This window comes from Hippocampus guttulatus, chromosome 10 (genome assembly GCF_054856545.1).
Source record: "Hippocampus guttulatus isolate MCC_2025c chromosome 10, RoL_Hgut_1.0, whole genome shotgun sequence".
Lineage (NCBI taxonomy): Eukaryota > Metazoa > Chordata > Actinopteri > Syngnathiformes > Syngnathidae > Hippocampus > Hippocampus guttulatus.
In genome coordinates this window covers 13,475,970-13,496,108 of record NC_141270.1, presented here as the reverse complement: position 1 = coordinate 13,496,108, position 20,139 = coordinate 13,475,970, and the positions used below count along the sequence as shown (strand labels likewise).

The following is a 20,139-nucleotide window of genomic DNA, read 5'->3' as shown; positions in this document are numbered from 1 at the left end:
ATTTGGTGCGGTTCAGTCTGTTGTTATTTTTATTATTATTATGAATATAAGAATTATTCATCATTATTAGTATGCAGAGATATTTATGAATTGTTCAGAAAATCCTCAATCCTTTAACCTCTTCAAGATAAGAAACAATTGTTTTAAGACAATTTTGACAGATTTGAAGAAAAATCTCCTCTGATATCTCACATCTGGCCTTATGGTGCATAACAGCTGCTCCAAAACATTTTCTCAACAGCTAATACAGATGTTTTGGCCCAACAACTGATTCACCTGTCATTTGCAAAAGATTTGGCACTTAGACATGCATTCGCACATGCACACAGCCACTACAGTAACAGCGGAATGGAGACAGACTGCAAAAGATCCGTATTTGCGGTCCAAATTTGCCAAATTCATCTAGCGAGAGCATCCATCATTGCAAGTCAGTAATCTGTGAACCATTATCAAGTCTCACTGTGCTGACTGCAGCATGACTCACAAAATACAATACAATACAATACAATACATGCTGATTTATATAGCGCTTTCACAACAGCGGCAGCTGTAACAAAGCGCTTAACAAAACAGTTAATATAAAGTAAAATAATAAACACAACACATAACACATAAAACACGGACAGTCATGCAGTTCTAACCACTTTTCCATCACACGCTTTGTTGTTTGAAGCAGTTTGAGATGAAAGAGGAGAGAATCAAAGTGTCCTTTAACCAGTGGATCAGAGACGTCATGCTCAAAATGTGCACACGTCGGCTACAAGCTAAGTTTCAAAGTCAACAAGAAGCTGTAGCATCCATTGACGAAAAAAGAGATTGGTTCACTTCTCCTGTCCCATGGAAATCCATTTCAATTCCAAGCGGCGACTCACGGTTCCAAATACGCATCAGCGCTCTGCGCCAACGCTCCTCTCTCCACATCCTCAACTTCAGCAGCCATCCATCCAGCCGCACCAACGCCGACTGTCCAACAGCGCCGACATAGCCACTGAACAAAACGGGGTTGTGAAAAATGCTGCCCATTACAGGCGCAAAAAACACAAGCGCCCCAGGTCTGTCCAGCACCGACAGTCAATGGCGCCGACATTCCTCCCAATCAAAATCTGTGCTGGTACAGGCGTGCTGCCGAGAAGGCGCAACCACCAAGCACAGATACTTCTCCTTTGACGAATGTCGTGGCCAAAAAACGCTGAAAACAGTCCATATCAGGTCCACACGATGAAACAACAAACATGTGACAAAACAAAAGACAAAAACTGCAAAAAAGAACAAAAAAGCAAGGCTCTTGAAGAGCACTTGCCGAAGGCTGCCTAGTCGGGCGCCATCTTGGAAAAAAAATGTACATGTGATTCAACATGTCCATGCGTCAAATCAATGTACACAATGTGTAAAGAAAAAAAAGAAAGGGAAACCAGGCTTTTTTTGCTGAAAACTGAAAACAGAAGAAGGTATGGACTCGGTTCTCCCTTTTGCAGCTTCTTTCGACAGCATCTATGATAGCAGCTTGTTGCATTTTGATGCCTACGGGTATGTCTGCATGAAATTCTTCAACTCACTGAAAAAAAACATGCCGATCTAATCACAATGAAAACGATCTGGCACCTTTTGTCTGTTTTAAATGACAACCACATTCTCTGCAAACCTCAGGGACAAAAGGCCATCGATTGATCATCTTGCCCTCGATCTTTGTACCCTGACCGTGAACTCTGGCCTTTGCGTCATCTGCTGACAACTTCCATTGCTTCAGCCATTGCTGCAAGGGCTTAACCCCCTTTTCCCTTGCTCACATTATAATGTGCGCTGTGTCACCGCCACAGGCGCCACTTGTCGCTGGATTAAAGGCTCAGGGGTAAGGTGCGGGATAAATGCGGCATATAATATAACAATCTTCCTTGCATACTTCAGCATCATGACAGATGTCGTTTGCCCTCTTTGAGTGAAGGATAAAATCACTTGTGTTTAGATTAATAGCTGCTTGCTATATTTATATTTTATGAATTAAGCGGGAGAGGCTGCGCTATTCCACACTGCTTTGAACTCAACCTCAAAAGGTGGAGTTGGATTTGAAAGTCAACGCTATCTGCACCCGCTATATGCCAATACCTTTGGTAATATCTGTGGCCCCGTCTGGTTTCAAATCGAGAGGCTTCATAAAACGAGGTGGGGGGGGGGGGGGGGGGGTGAATAAGCTAAAGAGCTTTTTTCTTTAGCCTGGCTCTGGTGATTGACACAATTGGATGATGCCGTCTAATATGCCTTAGCATATTCCACAAGTTTCCATGGACATACCGCACAACTGTCCAACAATGCCCAGTGTCCTTGTCCGATACACCACTCGCACTCCAACTGTGTTGTTCTTCACATGGTTGCTTGCACCGAACTGTAACCTCCGAACGGAGGCGGTTTGGGATGGACCCCTAATAGATGCATTGTTGTCACGGTTTGCATGATAGTGGAGTAGTTGGAGGACCCCAAAAAGCAGGGAGGCAGGTAGGAGCAGGGTGGATTGACCAAAATGTATTTAACAAAATGCTGAGAAAACTAAATCCAAAACAAAGTCCTGAACACAAAAAGAGTCTAAAGTATCAAACAAAAACCATGGCTGAAGTAAAAAACGAACAGTAACAGACACAGCAACAGAAACCGTGCTGTGGTCATGCTGGGAGTCCTTTTAAAAGAGACCACTAATGACACAATGACCAACAGGTGTGCAGCTGCAGGTGGAGCCCTACACCTGTTGGCCACAAACAGAACCATGACAATCGTATTGGATTGTATAGATAGATACATGATTCCCTTGGTAACATGAGTTAAGCCTGGTGTTCACCCACTTTGCACAGATGAGGTAAGGGGAAAGTGGTTTCAAGACTGGGTAATCCAGTTTCAACTATAGCGCGTTAAACACCGGACATCTGCCCAACTATTTTCTGACTTCTTGCTGGTTCATTGTGACTGGGCGTTATGTACCAATGCAGAGTCCAGATCACGCACTGTGCCCCCTCCCATTGGAGCATAGGTTGGGAGTTGCTTTTTCCACCCCTCTTCCTACCCCTTGCTCTCGTCAAAGAAATCTGAGCGCCGTTTGGCGACTCATCCCTCTTCCCGCTCCTGTTTCCCTTTGTTCGTGTCATTGTCTTTTCATGTTCCTTTGATGTCCAAAAATATGAGATGTTTTATTTTAAATGGAAAAATGTTCAAACTGTATTGTAAATAGTCTGAAGATTTTCAAATACAAGTATTAAATAAGAATTGGGCACTTGGAGATTAAATGCAAATCCAACGTGTCACCCCCCACTCCCCCAAAAAAAAATCAATCATCATCATCCAATGTACAGCATGGCATCTAATCATATCATAACACATTAAAAATATCCAGACAGCATTTGTAGGATAAACCTGGCAAAGGTCTGTATCACTCTGACATAATCCCCCTGCTACCATGCAGCAGGGTACTGACAATCACATGCCAATCAGGAGCGGTGCCTCCCACCGCACCGTGGACTCCAATTGCCCACTATGTATGTGCCAAAATGACACACACTATCATACCGCAATGGAAGATGAGAAGCGGCACCATTGCAATGTTGTTTTGGAGTGCCAACTATCGGAGAGATGTGAGAGGTGGTCAAAGAGCAGATGCTGGCGCAGCAGCATGTCTGACGCACATCACAGCGGGCTGCTCTCACTGCAGCTGGCCTGACAGCTTACATCACTTATGCAAGCGATATTAAAAATAAGCCAAAAGTCTAGTTTCACTTTGAAATGACCGGGCACTCTTTGGAGAAGAGGCCAATATTCTTGCTAGATTTCTATTTCAAAAACGTCAATCCACTTGACAGATTAAAAGCTCACACGAGAGTGAGGTTTTTCGGATTCAGAAATTAACTTGATATATGCTCTTGATATGTGCCTCTGTATCTGCTACTGTCGATTTGAAAGTATGAACTCTAACAGCCAAGAGGATAGGGCCTACATATACTGTATATATGCACATATATACTTCCATTTTCTAATCCGTTTATCCTCACGAGGGTCACAGGCATGCTGGAGCCTATCCCAGCTGTCTTCAGGCAGTAAGTGGGGTACACCCTAAACTGGTTGCCAGCCAATCGCAGGGCACACATAATAAACAAGCATTCACTCATACCTCGGGGCGATTTAAGAGTGTTCAATTTACCATGCACATTTTTGGAATGCGGGAAGAAACTGGAGTACCCGGAGAAAACCCACACAGGTATGGGGAGAACATGTCAACACCACACAGGAAGGCCAGAGCCTGGAATCAAACCCAGAGCTTCTGCACTGGGAGGCGGACGTGCCAACCAGTCGAACACACGCGCCCACACACACACACGCACACACACTTATGCACCCTTCCTTCAGTACCAACGAATGATCATGATTTAAGTTTCAAAATTCTGTATTTGCAATTATGAGTGAAAAAAAAATCACGGTGGAAAAGATGATGCATTTTTGTTTCATCGCACTTTCAACCCAAGGACAAAAATGACATGAATCTTTGTCCAATGTTGCCCTCTCAGGTGTCGTTATAAACAAACACAATCCGAACACAGTGTCATAAAATTGTTAACTGTGTTCTGCAGTACCCCCATTTTTTTTAATCCAGCATACATGCATCGGACAGCAATCACACTAATGTATAGGAACCAATTATGGAAATTGCAACGAAAACCACAAAGCAGCTAAGAACAAAAACATTTATTTTCCTGCTTTCCAACTGATAAAGCATACATGTTAAATATTGTACAGTATGTTGGGTGAATTTTAATGAGCACATCCTCAAAGTGACCTGAAAACAAAAACCTGCTGTCTATAATTGGGAAAATTCAAAATCATTACATGTGTCTGCATTGTGAAGACCAGCAATTTGATAACACAAGGCAAGGTGCTATATGATCTATCAATTTTTCAGCAGAGAAACCATTTTGAGGGAGCATAATACAAAACTAAATTGTGTACTCATTGAACGGCTGGGTGATCAGGTCACAAACCTGTTCTGCTACATGGAAGCATACTTTAACAACAAAATGAGGTCTCAATTGCATGTAATTGCATGTTTATCTTTCAAGAGTTGTTATCCTCGTGTTAGCTTTGCTATTTTAAACACTCCTGAAGAGCTGATAGAATATCTTGCAGAATGGCGTTTCTGTTTTCCCTCGTCACCTGGGCAGAAGAACAAACAAATACAATGTTACTTTGAGAAGTTATAAACAGGCGCTACTTGATGTTAAACGCAAAGTATACAATGCAGGATTATCATGCTCAAAGGTGGAAATACTGTACGTGACCTTTGTGTGAGAGAAACAGTGAGTCATAAAGTACATAACGCCTTACTGTAACCTTGTGCAGGATAAGTATAAGTACTGGTACTTAACATGACAATATCCGTAACGGAGTGTCCCTCCATGATAAATTATCTGGACATTTCAGCGAAGCCTTTGTTGTTTAATCAGTCACGCATGATTTGCTGTTAATCCTTGTCGGACCTCAACAATGCAATGCGTGGCTCGGTGCAACACACCATAGACTGTCGCATAAGACCTTGTGTAAACATGGTCCTATCGCTTCTAAAAGCTCTTAAAACTGACCTACATATCCTGCTCTCCCCCACCCCTTTTCCTAGCGAGTGTACACTATTTGTGTTTGTACTCACAGTGAAGACTTTGACATCGCTCCTAATCCGCACCTCTTCCACCAGGCCAAGCGGTTTCCCCTTGGGAATGGGGATGGTGCCCAAGACTGTGCAGGAAGAGCAGTCTAGTGTCTGTCTCACCGCCTTGATGAACGGCTGGCTAAAGAGTTCCATTTTGCCAATCTCATCAATGACAAACACCTTCTTGCCAGTCCCGTCTTCCAAGGCAACCTGGACACAGGACAGCACTGACTGTAGGGAAAATTAACGACTAATTATTCACTTATTGTAGAGCCGGGGTGCCAAAACCTTTTGGACCGAAGATCAACTTTTGATCAACCAACCTCCCGGGATCGCCCCTTACCGCGCATGCGCACGCACACACACGCATGCACGCCATGATGAGAAACAGCCTGACACGGAGGCATGCGATGCACTTTTGCAGCCTGTTCACTATCGTAGCTCACACGTACCATTTTAAAGTGCTTCCCTGGGCCCTCTAGATTCCTATTCTTTGCCTGTGCCCTTAGTGAATTGTACACGAAGCAAACTCTGAATGAGAATCATGACGATAAAAGATATAGCACAACAGCTCCGATCACAAGTTGCAATTGCAGACTGCTGAGCGCTAACAACTTCCGTTGACGTAATCACGCGCCACTGTAGGTTCAAGATTGACCTGCTTTATTTTATTTATTTATTTTGTGAAAATGAGACTGATATGATGATTAGGGTGCAGTGTACATTAACACAAAAAATATATTACTAAAACGTACAAAGACACACAAATGGTTGGGTTGTTTTGTTTTTTTTCCTCATCTACACCCATCTGATCGACTTGGGACCAGTCCTCGATCTACCGGTCGATCAGGATCGACGTAATGGGCACCCCTGTTGTAGAGTAACAGCCTGGAACTAGTTCCTACGGCATACACTTGGAACAGCGATTTTGCACTTTTGGCCTGTGTGACCGGGAATTGTGCCAAGTTGGGACAGGATTATAAAGTTTAGCACCCGATGCTTACGTCTCCGCCCTGTTGTGTTGAAAGCAGTTGTTGCTGTCTGACATCGCCACAAATGTGCAGGTAGTACACAAAACTGCGGGATGCCAGATTGGAATGCAGGAACACTAATGTGCCATCTTTGCTGGTCAGTGTAAACTGACAATTTAATTTGCATCAGTCAAGTCAAGTCAAGTCGGCTTGCAATAAAAGAATGGGAGGAGCACTGGCTGAAATTTCAACATTCTATTTTTCCATGCCAGTATTGCACATCTGTCCATTTTCTATATCGCTCATCCTCAATAAAATGGTGGACAAGCTGGAGCCTATCCCAGTTGACTTGGGTCAAGAGGCGGGGTACACCATAGGCTGGCCGCCAGTTAATCACAGGGCACATACATTCAAACAACCGTTCACACTCACATTCAAGGCTATGGAAAATTTTGAGTCCGAAATTAACAAAACATGCATGTTTCTGGAAGGTGAGAGGAAGCTGTATTCCCTGGAAAGAACCCACGCAATAACTGGGAGAACACGCACATGCAGGAGGGCTTGAGCCCACTTTTGAATCCAGAACATTAGAATAGTGAGACAGATGTGTTTTATGGAAGCATTGTTTTATGGACTGGAGGGGTTGTTGTGTAGTAGTAGATATCTGGGGAGGATTCCAGAAAGATGGTTCAACAATAGTCTAAACACGAGCAAGAAGGTTAAACAGCAGTCTAAACCTGCGATCTGAGTTGAACGAATTAGGGCATTTACATGGAAAACCCGTCTCGACTTACAATATTTTCTAGTTAAGAAATTTCTTCCAGAACCAATTAATTTCATAAGTAGAGGTACCACTGTATGTGAGTTAGGCTGTGAGCACACAGAAAATGGTCTGCTGTGATAATACAGAAACATTGACAAGAGATAAGAGGAGAAGGCAGCACCATGACACCTTCCTTTAAAGCTAATGTGTAGGCGGCACAACGGGCTCACTTTACAAGCAGGATATTCATGGTCAGTGACAGCCAGACGGCACCACTGCTCCTAAAAATGTCACTCTGGAATTTATGTGTTTGCAGGCTTCCAATTATGCACTCTGGTTTGCGAAAATCAAAAGGTTTGATGATTTGTTAAGCAGGAATAAAAGGCAGTGTTCTATGATCTGTTGACGAGGGTAATTATAACAGGCACGCCAGTGTGTGGTGTACCTTCTTTAAGAGGGGGAGTGCCAGGCGTTCAAATGAAGGTAAATCCACAATATACTGTCCTACTGTGTACTGCCGTCTGCCGTGAGACTCACCAGCGATGTCACTGTTGGGTGAAATGCGTCCTGGGGTTAATCAAACACAACATCAAAAAAGAGCAGCTTGTCTGACATTCCTGCTACCTGATTCTGGACAAGCGGCCTCTTTCTCCACTCGCTGTGACCACATCAAACCCCACTCTGCGGCCTCCTTCTCTGACCTCTTCCGTGTAAAAGCCTTCCACCGAGTGGCCCAAGGACACAAGCTCATCACACACCTTCTGGACCAGAGTGGTTTTACCCACACCTGCAGCAAAAATATTGGTCAACTTACTGATATATTGATATATGGGTCCTCACTATTCAGTATGATGGAGTCTTGTTCCTATGGCAGTGACATAACCGGAAAGGCCCAGATTTCCCACCAAGGCATTTTGTGAGTAAACTGAAACAAGAACGTCATTACATTTTTATGATATTCTTGTCTAATGGTGTGCAATGAGATTTTGTCTTTAGATATGGCTGGATGTATGGATGGAAAAGGGTGCCATGGCTCAATAAAGGTTGAGAAACACATTGAAAGACTTATGCAGTAATTAAGTTTAATTAAAATAAATATTGATATTGGAAACACTTGTCCATGACTTTAAAACAATCAAACAAATAGCTGTAGCTTTGAGTGTTTTTTGTACCATGTAGTGACGTATATTTGTTACAATAGGTCGTAACCTCTAAATTCGATACCGTCGTAATCGTAAAACGAGGGCACCTGAATTCCGCTGACAACATTGTTAATGCATTTTTTCACTTAACACATCGGTATGATGTGGCAATTAGCACATTGTCAGGGAAAGACTGACTACCAAACTCGCTCTGTTGATCAATTTCCTTTTATTTTGTGTATTTTATTGACGCGATGGGAGGGGGGTTAACGTAATTAATTACTGGACCAGTCACTCGTAGAATCTGATTTGATTTAAAAAAAAAACGACTGTATTGGCCCCCATTTAAATTATGTTTTCGTGAAATAGTGGCGAACACGAATCTCAGTCAGTAAGTTTCCAGAGAGTGGAGTGAGTGCAATGCCTTAATAGTTACCTGGCGGGCCAGTCAAGAAAACGTGCCTGAGCATTTGATCAACGGCTTTTGCCACGCCGCTTCACTTCCGTAAACAAACTTTGCGCATGCGCAGAAGGTTCACGAAGACGTTTTAAAACGCACACAAAACATTGTACGTGTTAAAAGTAAATACCGTAATTATTTTTGCGAAGTCAATTTATTTTCTCAATATATCAGATATTTTTGACATTCGAGCAGTTTTCATTCAATTGTCTATTTCAAACTTCGTTTGAGGTGAAACATGAAAACAATGGGATTGTGCCTAAAAAGGAAAATACATTACTGGTATATAGTTTCGCTCACGAAATACATAATAGGAAGAAGTTATGTCCTTAGATATGTACTAGCAATGCAAATGGATTAAAAAAAACAAAACAATCTAAAGCACTTAATATACGTGCCATATTACTTGCCATATAAAATTAAATATGGATTTTACAGATTGGACTGTATGCCAAAAGCAGTAATTAACTAAACTTCATCTGAGAGCATTCACTGCTGTGCATTATTTTATGGGATGTAATCACCATTTTACACGACTAACAAAATGTTAGGAATATCCGGTTTAAGGTCAAATTTAGGATCAAATTCGGCTTACGGTAAAATTTAGGATCACCCTAAAATTGACCCTAACTTTTGCAGGAGAACTTTATTCAACCTCCTCTGAACTTCTGAATGTGGGCTACACGTCCAACCCTCCAGTGTTTCTTTACTTGCATAACACACTTCTCCAATAAAGAGGTGACCAAAACACACTTGATCCATGAATATGCCAACTGGTTGAACTAAAAATGGTACAAAGTTTTTAAAGTCTTCTTCATTATGCTGTTCACATTTTGACATAATGACACCAAGATGACCCGTAACATTTACTCAACATTACCTTGCCATTGCAAGGCTTCAAATTTCAAACACAAATGTCTTCTTTTTTTTTTTTAATCGCAGCAAAAGAAGTGACAGACTGCCGGCCACTCATTAGTGGTCAACCCCGCACACTGTGAGACAGTTCAGTTGTTTTCAGCCGTGTTGCTGTAGGTGCAGTGGGCCTCCAAGAACAACAGGTTGTACAAAAAGCACAGTACCATTGAACAGTTGGGTATGTGTTTAGAGGTCAAAGTGAGCCCACCTGAAAAATATTTGAAGAAATTGAGCCTTTTTCTACATTGTCTTTATTTCAAATACAAATGTACACATCATGTGTAATCAATACTACGTGCAATCCTAGAAGCCCATTAGCCCTGTGTCCATATATGTAGTAGAGACATTGTGTTTACAGTGTGTAACCGGGAAGTTTGAAGGCCACAAGCTCAGATATATGTTGATACTCTTTTCTGAAGTCCAAAGATCCAAGGTCGTCTTTCAGTTCTTCAGCCTCCAGTGGGTCACAGCATATAGAATCTGAAGAACCTCGCCAAACGAGGCTGCTGTTCTCACTTTTTTGGCCCCTTGCTGACGTAGCTTCAGAACTGTCATCATTTGCCTGTTTCTTGGTGCATCGCATTTGCACAGAGGCCGCTCCATTCTCATCAGAAGAGCAGCTGAGTGCAGAGTCTCTTGTTCGAGGCTGGATGAGGTGTGTGCCTCTCAATACCCGCTGTACGGGGCTGTGACCTCTCATTGGTGAGGGGAGGAGGGGTTTCTCCTTAAAGGGTTCAGAGTCCAAATCTGAAGTGTGGAATCCATGGGGAAAATGAGGCTTGGATTGGGCAGGTTTGGGACTAGTGGTTGTGTCTGCATCACTGGCCTCAAAACTGTTAAAGTCATCTGCGTAGTCCTCTTCTTTGTCGGTGTCTGACAGTAAAGACCTGCGGCTACTATGTCTACTACTTTTACAAGAGCCCAGTTTAACATCTTGGTTCTTTGATTTAGTCCATGTCAGGATCATTTCGGGAAGCTTGTTGATTGTGGCATCATCATCATCATCATTGACACGAGGGGGGGAGATGGATGCAGTTATTCTGTCTTGCTCCGGATTTTCCAACTTCGATCCATCATCATGTTTTACCTTTGGTGTACCCTGCACTGCAGTGACAACTTGCATGTTTTGTGTCTTTTTCATATTTTCTTTGGGAATAAAACCATTACGCTTAGCTGATTTCTTCCCTTTACTTGTACTTGACTGTGTTTCATTGGCTGTGTGTGATGCCATACAGTCACGATGCTTCACCGCTGTGCAGTTTTTCTGCCGCCTTAAATTGTACGTTTTTGTAGTTTTGTACACTAGCTTTTTCCTGTGTTCTTTACTCTCAAATAAGTTATCACTTTGCTTCTTTTGCAGTGGTCCTTCATGTTCAGCATTCATATTTTTGGGAGAAACTATTCCCGGGCAATGTAAATGCTTTGAATGAAGACTGTGGTCCACCTTGCTTTCTTGCACTGGCCTTGTTTTTGGTGTGATCACTTGTCCATCTGAAGCTCCAAGAGAATCTCTTTTATTAATCCAATCCAAGTCTGGATGATTCAACACAGACTGCTGGTGCAGGTTATGGACATTTAACTGTGACAGTTCAAAAAAAAGAGCATTAAGGAGAGGCAGCGGTCTCAGAGCTTCCTCAAGTACTTTTGGAACCACACTTTCTGATGTTTTAGGTGTATTTTGCAATAACAGGTCCATCTCTAAGGAATTTTCATTTTCAGAGAATGTGTCTTTTTGCGTTAGCACTGTTGAGTCAGGTTCAACTAACTTGTACTCATTTTCTTGGGTGTTATGTTTTTCCTTGCCAGAATTGCAATAGTAAAGACATGGGGGACAAAACACAGTTAGGTCCTCCTCAAAACTCCTCTGTTCTTGGACTGTGTGAAGAATGTGACTTATTGGGACACGTTCAGTCTGAGTGGATGCAGCATGTTTATCCATATCAACTCCACCATCATCAGAACTGTCCTGCGTGGGCAACTGGAATCTCATACAGTCAGAATTGTTTATTTTATTTGCTCTCTTCTTTATGATGCCTTCTTGAGGACACTGTTCTCTGGAAATCGGGATCTTTTTCGTCACACGAAGCGGTAGGCTGACTCCCACAGATAGCAGTTTATAACTCAGAGAAATGACTCCAACCGGCTCCTCTGCAAGGTTGTTTACACGCACAAAGCCCCTCTCTCCATATGATGAGCAACTAGTAACATCGTGTTCCATGGAGTCATGTCTGATTCTGTCCATGATAGAAGCCAACGAGATGAGGGACGTCCCGAATAATTTCGGTATCTCGTCTTTCACATCGAGAATCATAACATAGACAGGTGTGTTGGTGAGTTGCGTATGCAGGGAGTCTAGATTCATTTCGAAGAAACACGACTTGCCTCTGTTAAACGAATATACCAATCGCTTGTTATTGTCGTGCTGAAGTGTATCATCTCCTCTCAGTTCAGGGGGATAAATCAGCAGCGTTGGGAAGTCCAGCAGTCGTATTCCAACAGCAAGCTCGTCAGAGATTTTCTTTTCACAGTCAATACAAATATATTCCACCAAAAGCTCAAATGAAAAGAGAGTCTGTTGTTTCGGGTTTCCATCTGGTTGTTTTGACATCATAGCAGCGACGTGGATACAACACACAGTACAATAAAATCAGCGACGATTCCAGTGAGCATACTCGCTAGCTGCTAGCTAATGTAGCGTTCAAGTCGTCGGAGTTTTGCATGCTCTCTGCCGGAAAGAAAGCACTGGGCTACCTCATCACCGCGGATATCCGGTCATTCCTAACATTTCAATAAATTGTTGCTAAAGGTTGACAAAAAGAGTCAATACTCCCTGAGGGGTGTTACCCACAGTGTGAGTTGTATAAATATGCCACCTCAAAGAAAAATAAATCAAGGGCGTTAGATATTACTTTAACAATGTTTATTATTGTGGCGACTTCCGACTACCTCGTAACTAACTGAGCAAAAAAAAAAAAACAGAACGGTATTAATAAAACTACATAATAACAAGTGTGCAAAACGTATAAAACATGAAACTAAAATGAAATACTGCAAACAGATGACGGGGGTGTACTAATTTTAATAAATCTCTATTCTCGTTTATACTGTAGCCATGACACACTATTTTAAATGATCAAAATGGGGTATGTTTTAAAGCTAGTGATATTGTATGTTTTGTGTTCTGCCAAAAAACAAATAAGGATTTTATAAATGTATGCGTGATTTGCATTGAGAATGAATTATAGTAGATCATGAGTAAAATAGCAACCGCTACAATTGACCAAAGGCGGACTACAACTGTCGCAAGATTATTCATTTGTGGGGACTCAATGAGAAAAGAAGTTTAACGGACCATAATTTGCTGAGTAGTTACGACTACGAGGAGGAATTAATTGTTTTCAAAGGAATTTGAAGGAATGCTACAAATAAAAACAAAATGTAAATGTTTTAAAGTTACATTATGATTAACAGCACATATACACTATCTAGGTGAATATTTATTCCGATTTTGAAAGCGCTCATGGTGTTATTTAGTCAGACGGTGTCACTGTGGGATCAACAGAATTTCTGGCCGGCGAAAATAAATTTAAGGAGTATTGGTAATAATTAGGTCAGTTTACGCATTAATACAACCGTCTTGAGATTAATATGTAAGCGAGTCCACATTGGTTTCGCTTCGGCACACGCACACAATAGGCGTCAGCGCGCACGCACAAAACATAAACCACTTCACCAACCGACACATAGGGCAGCAGGAGTGCCGGTGGGCGGGGACTTTCTCCCGGCGTGCTGTCATCGCCAAGCGAAGTGCTGCTGGATGTCTGAGCTCGCGTCAGTCTGGAGGCTCAGGCTGTAAGAGAAAGAAAGGTACGAACTCGTTTGGCGCTTGGCCGATAAGGATACTTTGTTGGTGATCTGGTGACGTTCTCGATGTAAGGTAAGACAAGGAGGTTTCCCCCTTTAAATGGATCACGTTCTGAGCATATATGGTTCATATACTATACACGGAGAAAGTGGTGATGCAGCTGAAAAGTGTGGAGTGCTTGCGAGATCGAAACGGTAGAGAAACTCAACCTTTTAGTGCGGGAATTGTAGCCAAATGGACTTTTCGGCGTTTTAATTGTCAAATGAATGGTTTGTATCTCTTGCACAAATTTCTGCCTAGAAATAAAATGTTTCCCCTGTATTTCATGTACAGAATATAGTTATTCTGACAAATAATGTTACATTGAAATCATATTTAGCATAGTTGTTGGTGGTGCCGGGAAAGAATGTTTTACTCCTTGGAAGAGAAAAAAAAAGAAACAAATAGATGTGCCTTGAAATATTTGTGAATGGGGTTTGTTTCGTGGAGTCAGTTCTTGCTTTAAACGTTAGAGGGCGACAAAGATTTCATTGCCCGTTTGTTATTCCAGCCTTTAAACTCCCACTATTGAAAGACAATTTGACAGTTAAATCATGTTTTTTTAGTTATTCCGTAAAAGTTAACTTGGGCTGGGCTGTGTTTCCCTTTCTTTACTTTGGAGTATAGCCAGTATTGTCTGTCAAGGAACCATCATCAAGTTGATTCGCCCATGAATATAATCTGTCAATTGCCCGTGCACAATGCATGTCTCATTGCTGAATGGCTCTGTGCCCTCTGTCCCCCGAGAAACTCAACAAGTCCAGTCATGTTTGTGTTCAATCAACCATACTCGATGATGTCTTCCTCGAAGAAATGAAAGCTCTACAAGATCTAAATTCCTAATAAAGATCTTCAAACAGTAAACTGAAGTTGAAATGCAAATTATCGTTGCATAATTTAATGTTTTCTGATTTATCTCTCTCTGGTTTAGCAGTCTCCATCTCAGCTCTTCAGGCAAACAAGCATATTTTTCCTTGTTTCCTACTTACTGCTTTCATTAAAGCACGATGCATGTCATAGTTTGATGTCTAATAAGTATTATTTTGGTTGTTTACCTCAGACATCTCCAATATATTACATGGCCTTACTAATGAGTTGGGGTTCTTGCATACGCTCATGTGCAATTTTACTTGAACGTTTGTCTTGGAATGCCTACATTTTATACACTTTTGGAGGATAAAAAAAACTGCCTTAACTGACTGCCACAAGCACACACGCGCTACCTTTGAGATGCCGTTGTACAGTCAGCATGGGGTGTAGTCTTTTCAGTTTGATTTAAGATATGTTCCAATAGCGGGAAGAACAAGGCCTTGAAGTGGAATTGTGTTCATATCTATTTCTAAAAACACCTTCTGCATGAATAAACAGAAATTGATAATTGAAGCAGATAGATATGCCTTAAAAAGAAAAAGAAGTTATGTGCAAAATGTGTGCTCAGGTGAACAATAAGACACCTGTCAGGTTCGGCAGAGAGACGGCTTTCTGTGACATGCCTCCGGGACATTTCAAGTTATCATTGTAGGGCTGTTTAGGACTGGGTGCGGCCTTAGGCGTTGGAAACGCCCCTCTAGTGTTACACTGCTTGTGGGTTTGAGACACACTATTTCCCTATTAAGATGTTACCATAACGCAGAACTGTTTAGGGAGGGTTTTGTTGTTGGAAAGTACCTGACAGGTATGTCTTCTTGTGAAACCACACTTCCTGAAGCACCTGGCACCTAAGCTTGGTCCTGTACTCCCTTTGTTAGTTTGTTTTCCCCTGCTGCTGTGCTGACTCATCATGTTTTTTAAATAAAGCTCTATTGAGGTATATTGGTGTAACATAACGCCCCACCCCCCTCAAAATTCTCCTGCACCCTGCACACGTGATGAGGATCAGGAACCTTAGCCTGTTCGTGGCCAACAGACCGGCTGGCTGGCAGAGAGTCACAATAGGGCCTCCCCAACCAAATCTTGTTGATTTAAAAACCAACCAACCAGGAGCCGCTGATCACATGCTCCCTGCTCCTGTAGTGAGAGCCAGACGTTCTCCTCATCTTTTTGTCAGCTTTTGTTTATATTGCAGTCTGGAATTATGGAAGATTTAAAGCCCAGTTATCACTGTCAAGGAAAACAGATGCTGTCATTGGGTTGTGTTGTGCTATGTACTGGCTTTGTGTTCCACCTGGAGTCAGCATGTGAAACAATGTGGATGTTTTACACTCTGCAAAACTAGAAAAATGTGCTGTGGCTCTTTAGAAATCAGACTTTTAATACAGATAATCATTTATCCATCCACCGATGTTCAAATGCTACATATCCTCATGAGGGTCGCGGGTGACCTGGAGCATATCATATCTCAGCTGACTTTCGGTGGGAGGTGGCGGGGACTCTGGACTGGCCACCAATCTATCTCAGAGCACCCTCACATTCACACACCTACGGGCAATTCTCTTGACTGTGAGGCAGACGCACTGATGATCATTTTCTTCATTAATTTATCATATGAAGCAGCACTTGGAGATAGTTGTGCTTTGAGATGAAGGCTGACTGACAATACTATGGCATCACAAAATGGCCATGCTGATATCACTATCAAATGTTGTCATGTACCCGTGCGGATGTCAATCAGTATAATGGTTCTAAATGTGTAGTTTAGCAGCTTGTGCATTAAGTCTCTATTTGAGCACTTTATGTGACAGGTATAAATTGCAATACATTATGCATCGCTTCGGGACATAGTGTGTGTGTCGTTATATGGCGCATGACGTCTCTGATCCACTGGTTAAAGGACACTTTGATTCTCTCCTCTTTCATCTCAAACTGCTTCAAACAACAAAGCGTGTGACGGAAAAGTGGTTAGGACTGCACGACTGTCCGTGTTTTATGTTATGTGTTGTGTTTATTATTTTACTTTGTTAACTGTTTTGTGAAGCGCTTTGTTACAGCTGTCGCTGTTGTGAAAGCGCTATATAAATCAGCATGTATTGTATTGTATTGTATGCTGGTTTATTTGTGTACAGTAAGCGTTGGTTAATCTGGTTCTGCTGATATGGTTAAGCCTCAAAGAGGATTTTTAAGAAGAGTTAATTTAGGGGTGGCAGGAGCTCATCTGGGGGGGACTTGTGCCTTTGGAACCAGAGGATAGCTACTAGACCGTTGAGGTGCCCTATCACGCAATGAACAAAACTCAATTCCAGAGTGCAAAATCTGTAAGAGTACTACAGAAACAGAAGGGATCAATCTCAGGTAAAGACAGTCATCAAAAGCCTGCTAAAGAATTACTTCTTTTATTGTGACGGTGAATTGGATCATTCATTGACCACATTGAGATGCAGTTAATAACTCTTTCAAAAAACGAATATCGGCAATATTTGAAAGGCCATGTAAACATGTGCAAAAAACAGCATATGTTCATACTCAGAGTTTTAAAATCCAGAATAAGAACCCTGATTTACCCCTTCTCTAACCCGAATATTTGCTCATATAAACGCAATCGGAATACCTCCATTGAAAGGAACACTGGTTTGTGTTCTCTGAAAGCCCCATCTGTAAAGAATCTTTTGAGTTCAAGCAAGCACTGTACTTGTACACGCCGGCGATGTCATCTTACGTTACCACTCACAAAGCGAGCCTAACTTGAACACATTGATTTCTCTGCAGCATTTTTACATTATTTTCTGTCTCCACAGCAACAATTACCCAGTGTGTATACAACCGCACATAAATGTGAGTATATAAGTCTGTGCGTCTGGTGCGCAACTCACCAAAAATACACAAGCAGGGGTGAATGAATGAATTAGCATGGCCAAAGTCAGACCAAGTACAGATAAACGCTTTTGGAGGGAGGAGGAATCATGAAGATAATGTGTTTTATTGACGGTATAATGTCAGAAATGCCATCTATTTGCATTGTGAGATTATCCGTATGCCGCCGTTTATAATTGATCGCAATTCACATGTATAATGTTAATTGCACGTTAATTACACGTAACTATGTCTGCTCACATATGTAAAAGGGTTATTCTGAATGTTTCAGAAACCAGAATTTCCCCCTCAACCCGAATGTTGAAGTCATGTAAACATCTTATTCCTGGCTACCTGGGCTGTGTCTTATAACTAGCTGCTGTCTTTGAATTGAAGCTTCTAGTTGAAATTTTGCCAGTCAACCAGAGGCTTATTTCTGTTCCAGGCACAAGCCGCGCAATGGCCAGAGGGAAAGTATTGCTTGATGTAGCAGATGGTATAATGACAAATGTCAAGTGGTGATCATGCCATCCATGGTGAGGAGCCTGTCAACCTCTAGCGATGCACTGTAGGGATTCAGCGAGACGAAGGAGACGTTGGGAAGCGACGTCAAAGGGGAGGTTAAAGGTTTGAGCCCCCTGCCATCCCTGCCTGCTCATGCAAGGGATGACTGCAGAGGAGAGAGAAAAAAAATATGGCTTCTCATGTTTACAGCCAGAGCTCTACATTCATGTTGGAGTTGATCCTGCTGACAACGAAAACTGTATTTCTTCACACAGTGACAATACCAGGAAAGAGTACTAGATCGCTATTTAAAAACAAGGTGTCAATGTGAGAGGAGGCCTTTTATGCTTGAGTTAGAGGCAAACTAAACATCCTGTCACCCTTTGCTTGATCAGCAGAGAATTGTTTCTTGCGTGTTAAATAGGAATGGCATGTATAATTGTCTCAAATTAACAGTTTCTATTTGTTTGTCATTTTATTCACACTACCTATCAATATTGAAGTGCAGTTGTGGGTGGAACTTAAGTTTCCACAGGTCACGTCATACAGATGCACCTGCTGATACGGTGCAACAGAAGCAGACAAGCATGAGAGCTCTTGACACATTTATAACTTGGATGCTGTAAATTCAGGTAACTGGTGGCCTGAAGTGTTTTTTTTTATTTGCTGAGAAGAAAAATGAGGACTTTAATGGGAGGAGTTTATTTGTTCAAGTCGGCAACACACCCAGCGATTAACACTCAGTCTATTTGAGCATAGGCTACGATTTGAGGATGTACAGTAAGGACCAACATATCGATTTGCAACTTTGTGTTCTTACTTTTTGCCATCTTGCCAAAGCAATCAGCTCAAATCTTTATTTTTTTTATAGCGCAATCTTTTTAAAAAAATTTTGAATCCAAACTCAATCATGCAACAGATGGCACCATGATATAATGCTGGCAAGCGCATTACTTATCATAAACAAAGGTGAACATAAGGTCATCTGAGGGCCTCTTTACTGCTGGACAAACCCGTAACAGCTTCTAATTCTGCAGTCCTGCAAAACCAACAAAAGCACCAAATGCCATCTACTGGGTCAGTGGCTAAATTGCCACGAGTCCGAATTTTTGAGGATTCTTTGTATTCCATGTCAGTATTTTCACAATGTCACTCCAAAAGATGCCACACTTATGCATTACGGATTTACGAACGTGGAAGAAAGTGTGTCCTGCCAAGATTAATTACCTACACGTCTGCGTCCCTTAGGGACTCATTAATGTCCGTATCAGGAATGTTGGAGGAGGGAAAGGCCGCTGGAAGTTGCTGACCCTCCCAACATGTTTTGTCTTTATGTCTATTCCGCAACAACAATAGAGTGAATAAGCCCTGACTAGTCATTAACCTGGAGGCTGCAGAGTCCAAGGACCAGTCATGAATCTTTGGGTTAACATGAGTCTGTGTTTCAACCGGCTCAGATAATGTGGCCAGCCTTCACCGAGGGACAAGAGGTGATTTGATGTGCATACCTCCTCCCCACTGTTGCGAAAAAGGGTTTTGTGATGGAGCTGACAAGACGTCCAATGCCTCTCTGCCTTATCTGTCTGCTCATTGTACACAAGACAACGGCATGAAATGCAATGTGAACATGTTCCTGTCTATGAACATTCAATATACCAATCAACCTAGTCTTGGTCATGGAAACCTTTCTCTCTTCAGCTCACAAGTATGGATGAAACGGTCAATGGTATACTTGGAAACTGCTGTTATTTTCAGACGGTTAATGTTATCATTGGGAGAGGAGGTAGTGAGGCATGCAGAGCAATGGTTGGAGCCAAATGTTATGGTGCTATGTCTGTTTTCTACTGTAAAACACATTGGAAGTAAAAACCAATGAAAGACAGGCTACCAACATGTGCCTGCAAAGAAGGAGGCAAAAATGTGTATGTAAAAAAAAATATATTTATGTGTGCGGTCCGGTGATCTATTGGTTAGCGCATCGACCTCACAGTGCAGAGTTCTTGGGTTCAATCCCCGCTCCGGCCTCCTAGTGTGGAGTTTGCATGTTCTCCCCGGGCCTGCGCGGGTTTTCTCCAGGTAC

At 42.1% G+C, this 20,139-nt stretch overlaps 3 protein-coding genes across 7 annotated transcripts in view; 1 reads left to right on the top strand and 2 right to left on the bottom strand.

Annotated features, from left to right (window-relative positions):
* Positions 1–4,704: 4,704 nt before the first annotated feature.
* Positions 4,705–9,137, bottom strand: ntpcr (nucleoside-triphosphatase, cancer-related). Of its 2 annotated transcripts, none has more exons than XM_086122507.1 (5): positions 8,987–9,137; positions 8,033–8,195; positions 7,854–7,956; positions 5,675–5,905; positions 4,705–5,184 (listed from the first exon to the last, which is right to left on the bottom strand). In XM_086122507.1, exons 1-5 carry the CDS (start codon positions 9,018–9,020, stop codon positions 5,116–5,118), a joined length of 600 nt encoding a protein of 199 aa, XP_085978633.1. In that variant the 5' UTR covers positions 9,021–9,137; the 3' UTR covers positions 4,705–5,115. The 2 variants fall into 2 exon arrangements, with proteins under 2 accessions (XP_085978633.1, XP_085978634.1); XM_086122508.1 differs by having other exon boundaries at positions 5,675–5,884.
* A 1,021-nt stretch (positions 9,138–10,158) lies between these two features.
* map10 (microtubule associated protein 10) lies at positions 10,159–12,657 on the bottom strand. The gene has a single exon (XM_086122506.1). The coding sequence runs from the start codon at positions 12,534–12,536 to the stop codon at positions 10,278–10,280; it is 2,259 nt and encodes a 752-aa protein (XP_085978632.1). The 5' UTR covers positions 12,537–12,657; the 3' UTR covers positions 10,159–10,277.
* A 1,043-nt stretch (positions 12,658–13,700) lies between these two features.
* Positions 13,701–20,139, top strand: part of sipa1l2a (signal-induced proliferation-associated 1like 2, genome duplicate a) — an 88,843-nt gene continuing 82,404 nt past the window's right edge. For 2 of the 4 annotated variants that reach the window (XM_086121875.1, XM_086121871.1), the window contains exon 1: positions 13,701–13,862. The gene's annotated coding sequence lies outside the window, so the exon portion shown is untranslated. The remainder of the gene's footprint in view (positions 13,863–20,139) is intronic. The other 2 variants (XM_086121872.1, XM_086121874.1) reach the window with 1 other exon arrangement.